General features: G+C 45.9%; 2 protein-coding genes across 4 annotated transcripts in view; one reads left to right on the plus strand and one right to left on the minus strand.

The window, feature by feature from the left end:
- Positions 1 to 10,725, minus strand: part of plch2a (phospholipase C, eta 2a) — a 205,142-nt gene extending 194,417 nt beyond the window's left edge. The window contains exons 1-2 of the mRNA XM_076277285.1: positions 10,474 to 10,725; positions 1,005 to 1,573 (exon numbers count right to left, since the gene is read on the minus strand). Of these exons, the coding sequence (XP_076133400.1) occupies positions 1,005 to 1,146 (142 nt within the window). The 5' untranslated portion in view covers positions 1,147 to 1,573; positions 10,474 to 10,725. The remainder of the gene's footprint in view (positions 1 to 1,004; positions 1,574 to 10,473) is intronic.
- Positions 10,726 to 14,368: 3,643 nt separating this feature from the next.
- On the plus strand, positions 14,369 to 17,735 carry pex10 (peroxisomal biogenesis factor 10). Of its 3 annotated transcripts, none has more exons than XM_076275723.1 (7): positions 14,369 to 14,533; positions 14,640 to 14,810; positions 14,888 to 14,968; positions 15,537 to 15,937; positions 16,311 to 16,483; positions 16,736 to 16,871; positions 17,353 to 17,735. In XM_076275723.1, exons 2-7 carry the CDS (start codon positions 14,699 to 14,701, stop codon positions 17,419 to 17,421), a joined length of 972 nt encoding a protein of 323 aa, XP_076131838.1. In that variant the 5' UTR covers positions 14,369 to 14,533; positions 14,640 to 14,698; the 3' UTR covers positions 17,422 to 17,735. The 3 variants fall into 3 exon arrangements, with proteins under 3 accessions (XP_076131838.1, XP_076131837.1, XP_076131839.1); XM_076275722.1 differs by having other exon boundaries at positions 14,664 to 14,810; XM_076275724.1 differs by having other exon boundaries at positions 14,389 to 14,458; positions 14,664 to 14,810.
- Positions 17,736 to 19,782: the final 2,047 nt, after the last annotated feature.

Below are 19,782 nucleotides of genomic sequence, written 5' to 3' on the forward strand. Positions count from 1 at the left end.
AAGGAGAGTCTGAGGGCACGTTGGCATGATATGTTAGGGGCAAAAAGAGGCAGACTCATACCCAGTAGTGATTTTCACCCCTGAATGGCCCGGGGGCATGGGCGGATTATGACATTTTGGGCCCCTGGGCCCAGATGTATTAAGGGCCCCCCACTTATTGTTGTATATGTGGGAGGGGGGGGGGGGGGGGGGGGATGGGGGTCCTCCCCCAGAAAATGTTTAATTTGTTTGATGTGATTTCCTGTATTCTGGTGCATTTTGGGGATGGCCAATACTAAATTCAAAGATTCATAGCCTACATCCTGATGTGTTGATATTGAGGCAATGATTCCATGCAAAGGCTTGGGCTTCAGGGCCCCTTGACCCCTTGGGCCCCTGGGCCTGGGCCCGGTAGGCCCGTGCAGTAATCCATCCCTGCCCGGGGAACTAAGGGCTGGCACTGAAAGAAATTGTTTTGTTCTTCTCTGTGGACATGATGAGTCTTCTGACAAATGGTGTTCAACTTTCACAGGCACGCACACACACACACACACACGCACACACACACACACAGTGAATCAAGGTGACAGCTACTCTTGCACCAGACTACTCCAAACTGCCTCCAATGGATTCATGATAAGCTTGTGAATGAAACAGTACAGGTTTATACTTCACAACCATTTAAATAATTTCCATCAACTCATAACTCTGAAATATGAGCCCATGAATGCTATATGACACCAGAGCACCAGGCGACGCTATGTCAGCAGGAGTTCCCATCGGAACACTGTTTCACACACACTGAGCTGACCAAATCAGAACTCCTGGATGAGTTCTGGTCCTGGTCTGGCCCTGGTTTAGCAGCCTCTACACACAGGAATAGAAAGCGGGTCGGCGCCCACACAGGACAGAGGAGAGAGAGAGAGAGAGAGAGAGAGAGAGAGAGAGAGAGAGAGAGAGAGAGAGAGAGAGAGAGAGAGAGCGAGAGATGCCGGGGGGGCATGAGATGGGAGGTTTCCACTCACCCACGTTGATGACGTTGGCGGACAGGAAGTGGCTGCAGGGCAGACTGGCGGCGCTGTAGAAGGACTCGCCATCGCTCGTCAGCGCCCCAGAAAGACGCGAGCCGGCTGACCGCAGAGAGAGGCTCGGAGAGTCCGGCTCCATCGCGCCCCAGGAGATGGTCACAGGTCAGGGTTCAGAGGTCAATCCAGTCAAGAGGGCTGACAGGGTGAAAGGTCAGCGTACACTGTAGCTCTAGTGGCAGGAAGTTATTTTCCCAAGAAAATGTACGGTAAAATTCCACAGTTTGAGTGGCTTCTTCAGTTTCAATGTATTCCTCAGTATCAACGTTTTCCACAACGTGGTCAAGTCAAAGCTCCAAAGGTGCTCCTTCAAAGAGTGGACCTCCGCTCAAATTAACTCTTCAGACAGACACAGGGAACTTCAAAATGACCAGGCGTAAAAATGGTAACCATAGCAACGATCCCTGAGAGCAGGAGTGCATATGTGGACCAGGTCGCAGATTTCCTCAGGTAGGGAGGTCAAAGGTCATAGGGTTATGGACGGGTCAAGGAATGTGGTGGACACTCACCTACGGAGAAAACACACACAAATAAACACAAACACATACACAGATAAAGACAAAACACACATGTGCACACACATACTGTACACATACACAGACAATACACACTTATGCACACACACACATACACATACACACACACACACACACACACACACACACACACACACACACACACACACACACACACATGCATACTGTAGATACACACTCACACACAAACACACACACACACACACACACACAAACATTAGTTTTACTTTTACTGTCTCATCAGTCAACTGACAACAACATCACCAGCAGGATATGTGCAATTTCCAGAGCAGCAGAGGGAGAGGTCTTCTGCGATTGCAATCTGAACACAAGTGATATTATGAGTTTGGGGCTTGATGAACGACACCATCAGTTAATAAATAGAGAGAAAAATGTTCCTTATGTGCCTTTTTATTGTGCAGCCAGCAGAAGCCATCAGTCATCTTCATGACATAATAGCTTCCCAACTAAAAGTTTTATCACCACCCCTTTCAATTTGAATTCTCAGGGCAGCAGTTCAGCTGAAGGAGAGGAATTTAGCAGCATGACCTTTTCTCTACTCTTAGTCTCCTGACTGGCCATTCTGCCAATCAGAACCACTTATTTCACACACACGAAAGATCTGCCGTGGCCGCCGAGCTGTTGCTGACCTGCAAGCTGCCATGCCAACTGCAGACTAACTGGGCCTCTGACATCCTTCCATCCATCCGTGAGTGGTGCACTTCACTGTCTGCTCGAGGGGATCTCTCGGGACAGCTGGACCTAGGCTACTCTGCGAAAGATCTGCCGTGGCCGCCGAGCTGTTGCTGACCTGCGGGCTGCTTTGCCAACTGCAGACTAACGTTAACGGTGAGAGCTGCAATCTCACGGAGCAACAAACGGTCGCTGTTAAAAGTCCACCGAATTGCGGATCTACACAATCGCCCACTACTTCAGACTGTGCTTCCAGTGATCTCCAGACTGCAGTCTACAAGGCCTACCGTTAACGTTATCTCCAGACTGCCAGTGAACCGGGTTGGTCAGTTGCTAAAGAACTTTGTTGGTGTTGCATCGGTTGTGAAGACACAGCTCTGTGCGCAGTTTTCACGGATCATCATTGCCCTTGGACATTTTCAGCTGGTTTGGAAATTGGACTAATTTTAACATCACTTTTCCCCCTTTTTAAATATATATATATATATATATATTTATTCATTTTTTTACTTTTTATTTTTTTATTTGTTTTGTTGTCTGTCTTGTATGTCTTGGTGTCATGGGCACGCTGGCGATTATGCCGCTCCATCCAGCATCTTTTGTCTTGTTATGTGTCTTGTTTGTGGAGCACTTTGGGTTGCACTCTGTGCATGTTAAATGCCTTTTAAAAATAAAACTGACTTAACTTACTTGACTAATAGAACTCACCAGTAACGGCCCAGTCTGGGGCTGGAAGTAGAAATCCTATTCATTTTCTCCATCGAGAATTTGATTAAAAGTCATAATATCATATACTGTATATATTATATATTATATATATATAAACTTAAAACCAGCTACGTGACAATAAAGTGATTGCATATGCTCATTTAGACGCCACAAGCTCATTTGATGAACCTGATCAACCTCGGAAAAACGTGTTTTATTCGTGATTTCACAGAAAAGTCCTTCTCTACCCAAAAAGTGTAAAAGACTGGTTGGTAGAGATCACGCCATGGAAATGTTTCTGACTTATCTCCCGCCTCGGTTTGTTCGTTCACACAAGACGGCTACTGAGGTAGAGCAATGCGTGGCCATTCGATGAAAAGTGTTTTTCTCTCCCTGAAAGTTCAATTTGCTCAATGCAAACGGTAGGAAGTTAGTGTGTGTGTGTGTGTGTGTGTGTGTGTGTGTGTGTGTGTGTGTGTGTGTGTGTGTGTGTGTGTGTGTGTGTGCGCGCGATCATCTAATTTCACTTTCATGAGCAATCAAAACACACAAGGGAACTCATCAAGGACTCTCTGAACTGCATTTGCCTGATCAGACAAAGAAAGAGCTTGAAATAAGAGTGTATTCCCCAGCATCTCTCTCTCTCTATCTCTCTCTCTTTCTCTCTCTCTCAGAGTGCATCATCTTCCAGAGAAACCTGCTGTTCCGAGATGGTGCCTCACTATTTATAGATGAACAGATCAGAAGCTGTTAGCTCAACACAGGCTGCCACCTATGGCTTGTTTTTACACAACAGGGGAATAAGATGCACAACACACTCCACATGACGCAAAGCCAGCCAATAAATACAGACCAGACTCACACACAATACAATACGAACCCACAAATACAGACAGACAGAAACACACACACACAGACACACACACACACACACACACACACACACACACACACACACACACACACACACACACACACACATACACACACACACACACACACACACATACACACAAACACACACAGTTTCATAAGCACATGTTCTCTTACACACACACAAAGAAAAACACACACTCTCGTATTTATACAAAGGCTCACTTATGCAAACACCACATATCTGCAAATCTTTTCTGTGGTCTAATTATAATTCACCTTCCTTTTAGCAATCTCTACTAGAATCAAATCAACATAAGAACTCCTGGCACCACTCAGGCCTGATCTGAACTAAAGTCATGCCAGATGTACACCAAATCTAGACCAAATATGAACCAAATGTAGACCAGATCTAAACCAAATCTAGACCAGATCTAAACCAAATGTAGACCAGATCTAAACCAGATCTAATCCAAATGTCAGCCGGGTCTGGCCATGTCCGGGTCAGAGTCTGTCTCTTTCTGTTCTACATCAGTTGTCTGTCTACCAGTGTGAGGCATACCATAACTAAACAAACACACACACACACACACACACATACACACACACACACACACACACACACACACACACACACACACACACACACACACACACAGACAAGCGCACACACACACACACACACACACACACACACACACACACACACACACACACACACACACACACACTGCCTCTTTCTGTCCACACCAGCTGTCTTTCTGCCTGTGTGAGTTATGACAAACGTCATAACCCATAAACAAACAAACACACAGATGCACGCTAACACACACACACACAACACACACACACACACACACACACACACACACACTCACACACACAGTTCTGTTCCACAGCAGCTGTCTATCTGCCTGTGTGAGTAATGACACACATGTCGCTCCTTGACTCTCATGGCTACTGGAGGATTAGTTCAGCAAAATTAATGAATCAATAGATGTTGTGTTATTGTCTCATTGTCTTTGGTGAGGGCTCTTCCTGCAGGCACAGGTGAAATTGTGTCATCACGCTGAGCTCCTAACAATGTCTGTCTTATCAGCAGGCCCTGTGATAGCCCCCCTGAGCTAGAACATGTCATTTGCATGAGTGTGTATATGAGTGCGTGTGAAAGCATGTGTGTATGTGTGTGACGTGTATGTGTGTGTGTGGTGTGTGTGTGTGTGTGTGCGTGCGTGCGTGCGTGTCTGTGTGTGTGTGTGTGTGTGTGTGTGTGTGGGTGTGGGTGTGTGTGTGTGTGTGTGTGTGTGTGCGTGTGTGTGTGTGTGTGTGTGCATTGTGTGAGATTGAGGGAGAGAATTTCAAGAGGAAATAAAAGGATCAGATCAGATCTGCCAGACTGACTGTCTTCAAAAGAAATCATATTGTCCACAGTCGCGAGCAGATATTTGTATGTGTGTGTGTGTGGGCATTATGTTCACATGAGCTTTAGCAACATAAGTGGGTGGGTTTGCACCAAAGGGCAGCATGAACGCCGGAGGAGTCGTGAAGAGTAATGATGTGGATTACTCACATAAAAAGACGAATAACTCACTGGAGCCCTTTGGCTTAAAAGCCCCGACACAACAGACAGGGCCTCATGCCAGCCTTGCCTCACCTCAACTCCACCACATCTTGGCCTTATCCCAGCCTCATCTGAGCCGCATCTCGGCCTCATCCCAGCCTCATCTAAGCCGCATCTCAACCTTGCCTCCTCTTCTTCACAACCAAGCTTCAGACTCCTCTTAGCCTTGACTAGCCCTCATCTCATCCTCATCTCAGCCTAAACCCAGCCACAGCTCAGCCACATCTGAGCCTCAGCCTCGTCTCAGCCTCTTCCTGGCCTGCTGGATTAGCGTGTGTGAGTCCTTCTCAGTCATAATTCACACTAAACTGAGGGCTCACATGTTAAACGGCGGCAACGCCTGGAAAAATCAATTACACGAGCTAGACACTCAAATCAATCAGGCTAAACATTCATTACCACACCAGACAAATCCATTTGTTTCACATGGTGATTCAACACAGCCACTACAGATCGTACTCCGAGCTTGGTTTCTTTTACATATCGGATTATGTCTGCAAATGTGTGCGTGGAAGGTCCTGCCTCAAGTCAGGAAGCTAATTCCCCCTCGGCCTGGGGATTTGGCTCGTACGGCAGGCCGAGGCGCACACTCGAGAGGATACATCAGCCGGCACGGAGTCAGGCGGAGAGCTGAGTCGTTTAGTGCTAGCCGCCGACGCATAGCGCGCGCACACACACACACACACACACACACCGTTGAGTAAACATCATTTTAGTATTGATTGAGAGGCCGTTTGAGCTTGGCTTAGGAAAGTGGAACAGCCTGATGCATCACTGACTTAATCCTGAGGCCATGGCAGTTAGGAACACACACACACACACACACACACACACACACACACACACACAGAGAGACAAGCACACACTCACACATAAAGGAGGGAGTAAATCACAGTACACACCACTGGCAGAATGTCATTCCCGCCTCCGCATCAAACAATACCTGAGCTACAGGTTTGAATGGGGGGTAAGGTGAGGTCAGAGCACGTGTGTGTGTGTGTGTGTAGGAAAGTGTGTGAGTACATTTGTGTAAAGCAAGAGCGGAAGTATGCAAATGTATGAAAGGGGGCAAACATATGTGTGTGTGTGTGTGTGTGTGTGTGTATGTTCATGTCTATTTAGCTGAGGCATGTTTGATCTGTCGGCAAGGCGGTCAGACTCAGACGAAACAGAGGACAAGAGCAGGTCCTGGCATGTCTAATAACCTAGCACCTGGAAGCAGGTAGGAGAGTGGGGGAGGGGTGAGGCAGGAGGGAGTGTCAGTGAGAATGTGTGTGTGTGTGTGTGTGAGTGCATCAGGGGCGCACTTTTCCTCCCTGGATGCTAAGAAGACAGCTAAAGACATGAGACCATTTTTTAATGTGTGCACGCACGCTCACACACACACACACACACACACACACACACACACACACACACACACACACACAGACACACACAAACTGAACTCACAGACACAATTTCAATTAACACCAAGCCCAATAAAGTGATTCCTCACAGGGCTTTGTCAGCTCTCCCTACAGAGCAGCAAAATGATTTCCCAACCTGCTAATGCGCTTTAACTAACCTGACTCATCCATTATAATGAAGCCCCAAGCCTGCCCAGCCTCAAACCAGACGCCAGCATACAGTAACATACTGTACTGTGTGTGACACAGCGCTCAGAGAACGAGACACCAGCATACAGTAACGCAAGTGAGACAGCACTCAGAGAGTGAGACAGCAGATCACAGTAACATACTGTATGTGAGACAGCGCTCAGAGAGCAAGACACCAGTATGCAGTAAAGTGAGACAGGGCTCAGAGAGCAAGACACCAGTATACAGTACAGTACAGTGAGACAGCGCTCAGAGAGCAAGACACCAGTATACTGTACAGTACAGTGAGACAGCACTCAGAGAGCAAGACACCAGTATACAGTAAAGTGAGACAGCACTCAGAGAGCAAGACACCAGTATACTGTACAGTAAAGTGAGACAGCGCTCAGAGAGCAAGACACCAGTATACTGTACAGTACAGTGAGACAGCACTCAGAGAGCAAGACACCAGTATACAGTAAAGTGAGACAGCACTCAGAGAGCAAGACACCAGTATACTGTACAGTAAAGTGAGACAGCGCTCAGAGAGCAAGACACCAGTATACTGTACAGTACAGTGAGACAGCACTCAGAGAGCAAGACACTAATATACTGTACAGTACAGTGAGACAGGGCTCAGAGAGCAAGACACCAGTATACAGTAAAGTGAGACAGCACTCAGAGAGCAAGACACCAGTATACTGTACAGTAAAGTGAGACAGCACTCAGAGAGCAAGACACCAGTATACTGTACAGTACAGTGAGACAGCACTCAGAGCGAGATGAAGGTAAACCAGATAGGGTACGCTGTCACTACAGAGAACACAGCACAGAATGGAGTGAGCTGAAACTGGACCCCCCTCTGCTGGGTAGAGAGCCCTCTGCTCGGCCCTGGGGGGGCAGCAGAAGGCCCCATCAGCCATCTCTCCGTCACAAAGGGCAAGTGACACTTCTGTCAAGTCTGGAGTTTGGGGCAGGGAGGGCGTTAGATCAGTCGGTGTATCAAAAGCTTTTCTGAGAGAAACGGCAGGCTTCTGAATCTGAGATGTGAGAATGAAAGAGAGGAGATTAAATATTAATGTTAGAAATGGTGGAACATTAACAGTGTGTAATAAACTCTCACTGACCATCTCCAGCAGTTTATGATTACAGAACTCCAGTAGTTCAGAGCTTATTTTCTCATGATTGAAACCATCCAGGGCAAGTGTGCCTGCCTACACAAACTAGCTACACGCACTGCCACCAAGCCTGCCTACACAAACTAGCTACACGCACTGCCACCAAGCCTGCCTACACAAACTAGCTACACGCACTGCCACCAACCCTGTTGTAGCACCAGCATCAGATCCACTCTCAGGACTCCATTCAGCCCAATACAGCAAGTCACTTTCCCCTCCGTACTCTGACTGTAGTCCATACAGTCTCCACAGACACACACACATTCCCACTTCGCTCTACTAGTGGCCAGACAGCTGGCCGGCACGGGCCTTGGTTTGGCCCAGATCTGGCCCAGGTCTGTTGGCACTGACGGGGGAAAAGCACCCCCCTGTTTGCTTTTCAGCCAGACCGCTGAGCAAATTCCTGCCCACCGCGCCGTCGGATCAGACTCCCGCCTCGAAGCGCCCGTCGCGGATCTGGGCTCAAGATCAAGGCCTGCCTCACATACCTGCAGCCTGGGTATTAGGTTGTGCACTTTATTATTTCAGAGTGGGGCTGGGGGGGGGGGGGGGGGGGTGGAGGGTTGGGTGTGAGAAGGCATTGATGGGGCGGTAGGCATTGATGCCCTGGCAATCTCAGTTTCAGAGTGCTCCCTTTGAGATGGGCAACACGGGAGATCGGGGATAGATCCAGGCCATGGTGCACCGCTCGTCTGACAGGTCTTCTGTCTCCCAGCTGCTGGTAGTGTCCATGTCCTCATCCCCGCACCTTCAAACTGGCATGCCGGTCAACCCACACAAAAGGCTCTTTCTTTCCCTTCACCCAATACAGACTCACGTTACACAGAATGGTGTGCAGTATTGCACGCTGTTTATCCCTGAAGTCACGAGTGAAGAAAAAAAAGTTTTTTTCTCTAAAATAGAAGTGAAAAGGTAAGAAGAAAGCAAGCGCAGCTGTTTTTTAGCCACTGTTTAAAGAGGGAGAGACTCAGACAGCCCTCGTGTCTGATATGATGTTATTAGCAAGTGGACACTTTACAGAATGTATTCATCATGCACAACTGCATCAACACCACCTTTTGAAAACAACTTTATCAGTTGAACCTACAAGAGCTGATCTCACCCAAAACAAACTTAAACATTTGAACCTGTAAAAGCTGAGTCTGATCCTTTGAACTCTTCCCTGTTCTACAGTAGTTCGTTTACATCATCCCAGGTGTGAAGGTGTGCTTTGTGTATTTCTCTCCTCTGCTGACATTTCCAGGAAAGATGTAACATAAATTGTGAGGCCATATCATCTTTGAGGGTGTGTGCAGCGCACAAAGCATTAATCTGAGGAAATGATTTAAGTCCTGGAAGGTGTACTGTGTGTAAGTACACAGCCAGCTGCCGGTTTATGACACATGGTGCAGCATGACTGAATCACCTGTAGCCGACAGGAAGAGGGAGAGAGCGTTTCTAATACTGTAGTGTTCGGCTAGACGGAGTCAGAACTTGAAGCAGAAGAAGAGCTGTTAATCACTTGGTATCAGCTCTGAGCATCACACACACACACACACACACACACACACGCGCACACACACACACGCGCACACACACACACACACACACACACACACACACACACACACACACACACACACACACACACACACACACACACGCACACACACGCGCACACACACACAGATACACACACACACAAACACACAGTTACTGCAGTGTTACCGGAATCCTTTCTGACAGGGGCTTTCAAATAAAGACTGATGCCAGCCATGAATCTCAGTAACCCAGAGGGAGCAGAGTATTTTCTCTCATGTATTCATTCATTCATTCATTCATTTCTTTCTCCTCTCTGTTCCTTCCTGTCCTCTGTGTCCCTCACTCCGGTTAAGTCCCTGTACACACTCTCAGGTGAGGTGTTGAGTTTCGGCGCACAATCCCAAAAGAAGCTCAAAAGAAGTGGAATCTTACACCACAGAGAAAAGAACCAACAAAAGATTCTGTATCCCAAAAAATAAAACTCACCTAAACTTTTCCTCCTAGCCGATGTTTCTGAAAAGAAACCACACTCTGCTGGCTTGTGAATGTTTACAACAGGTAAAATCCAAACTCGTCTCTAACCAGTTCTAATCACGCGTTCATGAGAGCACGAAGTCTCTACCTGAGCCCGGCGCCGCTGCCCTCCTCTCACCGATCCTACGCCCGATCAGGGAGATGGAGAGCTAGGGAGTATCACGTTACCTGTATGGGAGCATGGAAGCACTCTTCCTGGGATAGCTTCAGGTAGTTCCCCCCCCTCCTCCCTCTTGTGTGGTGGTGGTCTGCACAATGACCCACTTATTAACTCGAAGGAAGCCGGAGGAAGCCGGAGAGCGTTCACAGTATTCACCAGTGGAGGTTAAAGGATGGATGGAAAGGCAGCTCACAGTTCAGCACAGCTCCATGCAACACGGCGCTAACTGCTCGACTCTCAGGAAGTTGCTACATGTCATTTGAAAGCGCTTTGTCCACAGTGGGTGTTCCTTCCCTGAGCAACCATTCTCTGCGTCAACAACAGACAAGTAAGGGCAAAGGCAAGCCCAGGAGAATGGGAGGGAGAAGGGGAGGGATACACAAACACACACACACACACACACATGCAAGTGGGAAGGGGCCACTGCTGTAGAAGTATCTTTAAGGAGAAGAGTGGAGGGAAGATTAGGTCAAAAACAATACTGGCCTGGTTAGGACCACATTGCTTCTCAAATCTCAATTGAGTTTGGGTCTGGGGGCCTTTCATTCACTTCTGATTTCCTAAGGGTGTTACCAGCAGTGACATTAAAATGAAATTGCGTTGAACTTTTACCAAAACTTTTCGGAAGTGCAATAAACTCATCTTTGTTATAAATAAAGTTGCAGTGATTGTGCATGATGTTTGTGCATGTTTATGTTTATGTTTATATTTAAAGTCCTTAGCATGGAGACGTAGCTCACCCCTCCCTTCAGTATTCCCAGAGAAACTCCACACAGTGTTTTGTTTTTGTTTGGGGGACAGGCTGCCCCCAATTTGTTTGTTTGTAGTTTTTGCAGCGTGGGCTGCCTAGACGTTTTTTTTTACAGTGTACTCACAGGATGATCAGCTAGCGGATGTGACAAAATTGTAATGGGCTTGAAATTGTGTACGATAGCTGACTGCACCTTTAAGGTTTTCAATACAGTTGTTTACTCAATTCCAAATAAAATACACGTCCATGTATTTTAACACTAATGCCATCAGTGCAGCTATTGGTTGTGTGATCAGCACTGCTAACTGTACTCCTCACTCTGTCATCACTTAAAGCCCCTTAACAGTTGTTCATTAATATTTTTGGAACAGAACTTTCACCTGAGGGGAAAAATATCAACATCAATGGAGTACTAAAATGTGTCTGCAATGTTATTTAAAGTTCTATTATTTATGATGCCAAATTCAGATGACATTTACATGGAAAGACGACACACTCTACAAATGTCATCCAGTCCAGCTACATATTGTTGCCTACAGGGCGAAGACTTCAGATAGGAATGTTCCAAATAGGCTGTGAAGCATGACTGCATTTTACTCTTTAGACATACACACATCACACACAAACTTCTGTCTTTCATAGACACATGCAATCATTAAGATAAACACACACACAGGCATGCATGCACAAAAACATACATGCACACACACAAACACACACACACACACACACAAATACACACACACACAAATACACACACACACAAATACACACACACACTGAAAGAAAGAGAGAAAGTGCTGCAGGTGACGTGTGCATTCATAAATGAATTCCAAGGAGCAAAGTCCACGTATGTGGCCGTGTTCCCATAATGAAGTGTTTGCCCCCCTCCCACCCCTGCAGCACCCCCCCCCCACTCTAAACAAACTCCCTCTCCTGGCCTCAACTGGGCTGTCATGGCCACTCTGCCTTTTAAATGCACAGCAGCACATTCACCACTGCTACTGCATCCATTAGACAGAAATCATCAATGAGAAAACACTACAGGCTGGCGGAGGGGTTGGAGTGATCAAGTGATCGAGCGGCAGATCAAAGCAGAAGCAACAGAGGACAGATGGTTGGCGAGCGTTCAGCCAGGCCCCATGCGATGCTGCTGTTGCTGTTGACACACGGCTACACATGCTTTTGCAGGTGCTACTACGCCGGCTCCAAAACTTCCTTCTTATTGTGCTTCGGGCTCCAACCGGGATATCCTCCCCGTAAAAAACTTCAGTGAGTCACTCTGGAGTCTGGAGTTGTAATTACATAGTTGCATAAGCTACACACACACACTGCTGCACTGATATTCTGTTGACACGGATTACATGGACACTGTCTCCATTCACTAGACTTAATTCCACTGATGCATTGACTCATCAAGCCCTCCATATAATTTAACTTCATAAATTGAGCAATGGCCCATTAAAAAGCTAACTTATGACTACAGTACATCCAAACAGAAGTAACCTACTGATTTTGTTACTTTTGAAAGGGCACTAGAGAGTCTAAAAAAAAATCAAAAATTCCATGATGATGATTGACCACAAAAGAGTATGGGTTTAAACCAAATCAAAGGCACAATGGATGATGATTGTGGACTGTATGTGATGCGTGGGTTGAGTGTAATTAGAGGAGAATGAGTGATTGTATTACCTCAGGAGTGCGCTCTGCTCTGCTCTGCTCTGCTCTGCTCTGTGTCCTCAGAGCTCTCCGTCTCTGCTCTCTGTCCTCAGCTCCCCTCGGACTGCCTTAGCACGTAGCTCTTGCCCATCTGCAAGAAGTCACAAGTATCTATTAAGTTAAAACACACACACACACACACACAGTCACACGAGTGCACACACACACACACACACACACACACACACACACACACACACACACAGTCACACGAGTGCACACACACACACACACACACACACACACACACACACACAGTCACACGAGTGCACACACACACACACACACACACACACACACACACACACACACACAGTCACACGAGTGCACACACACACACACACACACACACACAGTCACACGAGTGCACACACTAACACACAAACACGGTGAGAGACATATGCACAAACTCACACACACAACACACACAAACACAACACACCCCACCTCCCTAATTGTAAACAGAGAGCCGGCCTGCTTGACTTCAGTGAGTAAATAAGCTTCTGTAGGTTTCTCATCAAACATATGCCTGGCCTCCTATCCTGAATAAGAAGACCTGGCAGAAGCTCAAATATGCCTGAAGCCATTCGCTGAAAGAGTGGCAAGAAAGGGATTTTTATTCAATGGACATAAAAGGACTGCTATCCTGATGCACAAACAAAGAAACTGGTTCTGCAACCTCCAAAACTGCACTTAGAATCAAATCACAAATAGGCTCAGTATCCTCCCTGAAATGGAAATTCGACAGAAAGATTGCAAGAAAAACTTCTCGATTACAGTTCTGAATAATATGGCTTTGATAATAATGTTTCTGATATATGCACGTTTATTACGATACAATACAATGTTTAGTACAATACAATACGATACAAATTCTTTGTGCATCCCTGGGTAGCTCATTTAAGGATAGGACGACATATACAGTACATTTGTAAGACATATAGCAAAAGGACATACATACATGTAAGACATATAGCAAAAGGACATAGTACATACATGTAAGACATTATCAAAAGGCTAAAGTCTAGTTTTATTCCCCCCTCCTCCAACTTCATGCCCCCTCTCGCCCACTGTTGTCCTCTGATGAGTGTGTTCTGTGTCGACCATCCATCAGCACTAAGTTTGTATGGTTGTTGTTAGTATTGTGATTTGCCATTGTTATTATTATGTTAAAATTATTTAGTTTATTACTATTATTAGCATGTTTATGTAGGCTATATGACTACTTTGAATGGGTTTATTATTTTTTCTAATGCTCATTGTTATTGTTGTGTGTGTCTCTTTGGACAAATGCATCTGCCAAGAACCGCAACCATAACCATAAGCGGTTGTTCAGACCTCCGCTCTGCAGGGGTCGCTGCAGATATTTGTCGTGGTGATCTGCCTGTTCCAGTGATTGCAATGCCCATCTTACCCGTGTTGTCGATTTACAGCATACGTCCTGGTTCGGATCTTGCAGTTGAAAATCTTCCAAAGCTGTGTTTGTTGATGTGCAATATATCGTTAAAACCTCAATAAAATAGGTAACAGTTCATGTTTGCCTTTAGAGAAGCTAATTGCACGATGTGTCGTTGTCTACACACCTAAGGAAACATTAGGTAAATGCCAGTCTCTTTGGTAGAGTGATAATGAATGTCAATCATATAGGCTAAGTTGGTGACTTATGAAATGTTACTTTAACATTTGCTCCCCCCATCTGAAAAGCTGTGCGTTGAAAACTCTCTTTAGGCGGTGAACTATTGAGTGTGCTTTCCGTGTGTAAGATGCCACTCGTTCCTGCAAATCAACCGCAGTTGATTCGATCCAGTCAAAAGGATGAATACTATCAGACATGCCTGAAGAATAATGCCAATGAAGTTTTCCAGGCTTTCACTGGTAAGCAATCATGCAGTCACGACTAGTTGTTTTCCCATTTATTTTTTTAATGTGCATTTGTCTGATGTTTGTAACAGGATCCAGGCAATGGCTGAAATGGAGGAAGGAGGTCGAGTTGCTTTCAGATTTGGCCTACTACAGTTTGACAACATTCTCAGGTAAAACTGAGAAAGCAAATGTTTAAATTGTTATCAAAAAATGGCTAAATGTATTAAATAATTACTGAATGCATTATGCTTTTTGACACTGAACACTTGGATATTGTGTATACTTTTTCTATGCTGCTAGAGTCGATTTCGAATTCTAGGTTTGTGTATAAATCTTTGGCAATTAAAGTAACACCAAAGCACTTTTCCTCTGTCGCACACACGCTATTTGTTTATCCAGCACTGACTTTGGAAATAACTATGTCCACAGACAAGGTAGAGTATATTGCATGATTTTATGAAAGTATGATGTATTGCGACATCAGAAGGAAGTCAAATTTGTAGTTTCTTATGTCTCATTCCATCTAACTACAGATCCGCTACCTGATCTGGCAAACTTCATAGTGCGGTTATAGCCGATAGGATAGAGGGTCGCAAAGCGAATGCAGAAGTGCCGTTCACCCTTGTTACGAGTTGATGAACCACTGAAACGATTTTGGAAACATTATTTTAAGGTACAAAAAACTCTTTGGTGTTGCTTTAAAGGCAGATTCTGACTCTGATATGTGGTTGTATTCAGGTTACCAGACTCTGGGCGAGGAGTATGTGAACATCGTGCAAGTGGACCCCACCAAGCGTCGTGTGCCGTCGCTGACACGCCGCGGAGCGTTCGTCCTCCTCCACACCTTTGCTCCGTACCTGCTGGATAAGCTGCTGGTGTGTCTGGAGAACGAGCTGCAGGCTGAGGACCGTCCCGGTCCTCACAGGGACCCTCCGTCGCGCTGGAACCCCATGTTCTACATCAAAGCCTGGGTACAGCAGGCCGTGGGTGCCCTGACGGAGAACCAGAGGAAGAACTTGGTGCCAGTGCTTTATGCCTGTCAGCAAGGCATCACTATTGTGCACCGCATTCATGTGGCTTTTTTCTACATCTACAGCTCCTACTACCACATCAGCAAGAGAGCAACGCGTGTGGGCTATGTAAGTTTGGTCAGGGCAGAGGTTCTTAAGCCTAGGACTGTCAGCCACACAGACAACAATTATAAAGTTTACACTGGCAAATGACAAATGACTAATGACAAATTCTTTGTAGGCTTATTTCTTTCATTCCATTTAAACATTATTTAAAAGGCATTGTGAGATAAGTAGGCTTACCTCTAACTGTGTGTGTCTACATACTGTATGCATGTAATTACATGTGTGTGTGTTTGTTCGTTTGTTCATTTGTGTGTGTGTGTGTGTGTGTGTGTGTGTGTGTGTGTGTGTGTGTGTGTGTGTGTGTGTGTGTGTGTGTGTGTGTGTGTGTGTGTGTGTGTGTGCGCGCGCGCGCGCGCGTATATGTGTCTCTCCTCAGCTGCGGGTCCTAAGCGGTGCAGGTGATGAGAAGGCGATCCGTAACAGCTACAGGCTGCTGGGCGCTGTCTCCCTGCTGCAGTTGGCCATCACTCTGGTCCTGCAGGTCAACAGCCTCCGGCAGAGACAGAGGGCCAGACAGGAGTGGAAACAGCACAGAAACCTGCCCTGCAGGTGGGTCACCTGCAATGTGTGTGTGTGTGTGTGTGTGCCTTATCTTGGAACGTGTGTGTGTGTGTGTGTGTGTGTAAGAGACAGAGAGTAAGAGAGGTAGACGGTAACACGATTATTGCACATACATGCTTTGCATTTTTTTTTTTTTATTTCACTTAGAAATTATTTGAAAGTGCATGTTCAGTGCATATACTGGTACATAAAACAGCATACCTGTGTGTGTGTGTGTGTGTGTGTGTGCGCGTCTCTTAGCTCCCTGGCTGCCCCTTCTCCATCCTCGCGAACATCTCGCTGTATCTTGTGTCTGGAGGACAGGAGGCACGCCACGGCCACCCCCTGTGGACACCTCTTCTGCTGGGAGTGCATCACAGAGTGGTGCAGCAACAAGGTCTGTCTGCACCCCAGACCACCCACAGCCATAGAGATATTACATTATGTTATGAACATGCACCTGAGCATTACCATTATGTTATTATTTGTTTATGCTTTATGCACTTTTGGAAAATATGGAAAACGGCGTAGTCCACTTCTGAAAGTGGTAGAAGCTGACCTTGTCTGTTGTGTTCTGTCCAAAGATCCTTGATTACTAGCTTTAACCCTCTCTGTTCTGACCTTGTCTGTTGTGTTCTGTCCAAAGATCCTTGATTACTAGCTTTAACCCTCTCCGTTCTGACCTTGTCTGTTGTGTTCTGTCCAAATATCCTTGATTACTAGCTTTAACCCTCTCTGTTCTGACCTTGTCTGTTGTGTTCTGTCCAAAGATCCTTGATTACTAGCTTTAACCCTCTCTGTTCTGACCTTGTCTGTTGTGTTCTGTCCAAAGATCCTTGATTACTAGCTTTAACCCTCTCTGTTCTGTCTCTTTGCAGAGTGAGTGTCCTTTGTGCCGGGAGAAATTCCAGCCACATCGGCTGGTCTACCTGCGTGGCTACAAATGAATGAAGGCCCAGAGAACTGACCCTGACTGACAGACAGACTTTCTCGCTGTCCGTGCCCACTGGACTACCTTGTCGGGGGAAACGACCAGTGGAAGGGTCATGAAATATTCAGAAGGGTCAAAGATGTGAAGCGGATTGGAGGCACAGGGTCATGGTGGACAGTGCATTGTTCCCCCGGTCTAAAGATTCCTTGTTGTGCAGTGTGCATATATTTTGATTATTGTAATAACATATTCAGTGCTGGATTGTATCAGTCCCTTTAACTCAATGTTAATTATGTTAATTAATAAAATGCAAACTGTACATTAATCCAACATTAATGTGTGTCAGTCCTATCTGTTGACAAAAAAAAATGCGCGAGGGGTTTTATCAGAGAATAATATCAGTAGACTAGACTCACTCCAGCAAGACCTATGTTTATAACACTGTCTAATCTAGCCTTCCCAAGTTAAAAGCGCAGTAGTAGGCTATATAGTGCTATGAAAAAGTTTGGACAAGCCAACAACGGTTGGTGGTTTAAGAGTCACTACTCTCAGTAGGCTATTCCGATTTATAATGTAACGGCTATTCCGTTTATAATGTGGAACTGGCCATTTTAAAAACCGTTAATGTTAGCTAAATTGCTAAAGCGAACGTAGCATTTTAGGGTTGTAAGATAGCTTCTAGACTGCTACAACTCGACGTGTAAATTAGCTTCTAGTTGAATAAGATATGGGGTATTTCAGTAATTCCCTATTTTTTCCCTATATCAACAAGACAACAGAATATACTGTGCTGGACTTATAGAATAGCTGGCAAGAGAGACAGGCGACGAAGAAACTTCACTGGGGCATTGTATCCTCATAAATCTTGTAGTGCTAGCTCACCACCACCACACTAATCTCCTCGGGGGCGGCTTAACGCTACGGCAGCAGGCTGTGTGCCCCAGGCGAAGTCAGCTCAGTAGGCTACGGTGCTCTCCGTGCATGTTATGTTTATAGGCTATGTTCACACCAGTTCTTTGGGTAAGTGAGTGGCATCTTCCTTAGTTTGCGATACGTCCATCTGAAATGTTTGATAACAGGGTATGACCAAGTGTGACTTGAGTTCAATGTTCTGTTGTGTTACTGTGGACTACTTTAAGAGGCAACTCATGTCGAAATGTTTCTTGTGTACACAGGGAGTAGCCTACTGAAATGCTTGCTGTGATGTGAAACTTTAAACAAATGTTTCTATGGGGATACAACAAACTATTAAAAGGCTTTCAAAGCCTTCACTGAAGTCAAATGGCTGGGCGCAATTACTATGAGAGACATGGTTGGACTCAAAGTGAATCTGGGCATAAGAAGTCCAGATTGCTGCTGCAGTGTAACCTGCCCCAGTGTGAGGAGAATGTTGATGAAGTCCTGGATCTTCTGTCAGCCTGCAGTGATGATCAGAGACCTCACCTGGGGGCAGCCCGTGGCAATGCACCTGTCCGATCTACCTTTCTAGTGGAGCCCATACTCCGACAGCAGCCTTTGAATAGTGACACTATGCCAGGTAATGACAGTTGTCTGAAGAAAGGCAGCTCAAGTATGACAGATCAGAGAAACAGAATGTGGGCGAAAAAAATCACATATAGTGGTAGTAGCATCCCAATTACTAGCAGCACATCTCATGTTTGTACAACCAGGCATGACAGCCTGCCACATAGGAAACGCTGGGAGAAGTCAGAAGGTGATCTTGCCAGAGTGGCTCCCTTTACTTCTCTGGAGTCTCAAAGGGTTGGAGAGAGGGGATTCTGTTTTAGCAGGGATAAGGCAGACGGTAGGGGGGCAAAGTTTGAGAGTCAGAGACACCCAAAACAGAGGGAGAGCCTCTCCACGTTTGAGGATCTTCTGGACTCGTCCTGGGCGTCGGCTGCCTTGCACAGGACGATGCTGGACCTGGAGGTAAATATCATCTCTTCAATTCGTCATATGTGATTGGATCAGGGAAATCCTTGATTTCTGCTCCGTTTCAACCCTCTCTGGTGAAATTTTACCAGCATCCTGTATACCGTCCCCCATTAACATCCTGGATACCATCCTCGCAAAACCCTGGATGTTGCTAGGATGGCTAGGATCAGAATCATTAGTTTGTGAAATTTCACCATGTGAAGGGTTTTCCCAGATCCCATCACATATATCTGCCTCAGGAAGGCCTGAGACTAAATGTACACATTCCCTTCTTTTCCCATAACACACATTTGGTCTTTTTCACAGAATAATGGACAAGAGAGCAGCTCCTCCTTACTCCAGCAGTCACCACTTAGGTATTCTCATCGTAGCTCAAAGCCTCAGCTGTTTTTTCAGGAGGTTGATTATCTTTCACAGCCAAATTTAAGCCTGTTTTCTGTTG

The sequence above is a fragment of the Alosa pseudoharengus genome, unplaced genomic scaffold (assembly GCF_046254945.1).
Source record: "Alosa pseudoharengus isolate Yale_2024_CS ecotype anadromous, Long Island Sound unplaced genomic scaffold, YU_APseudo_1.1 YU_APseudo_1.1_scf_9, whole genome shotgun sequence".
NCBI lineage: Eukaryota > Metazoa > Chordata > Actinopteri > Clupeiformes > Clupeidae > Alosa > Alosa pseudoharengus.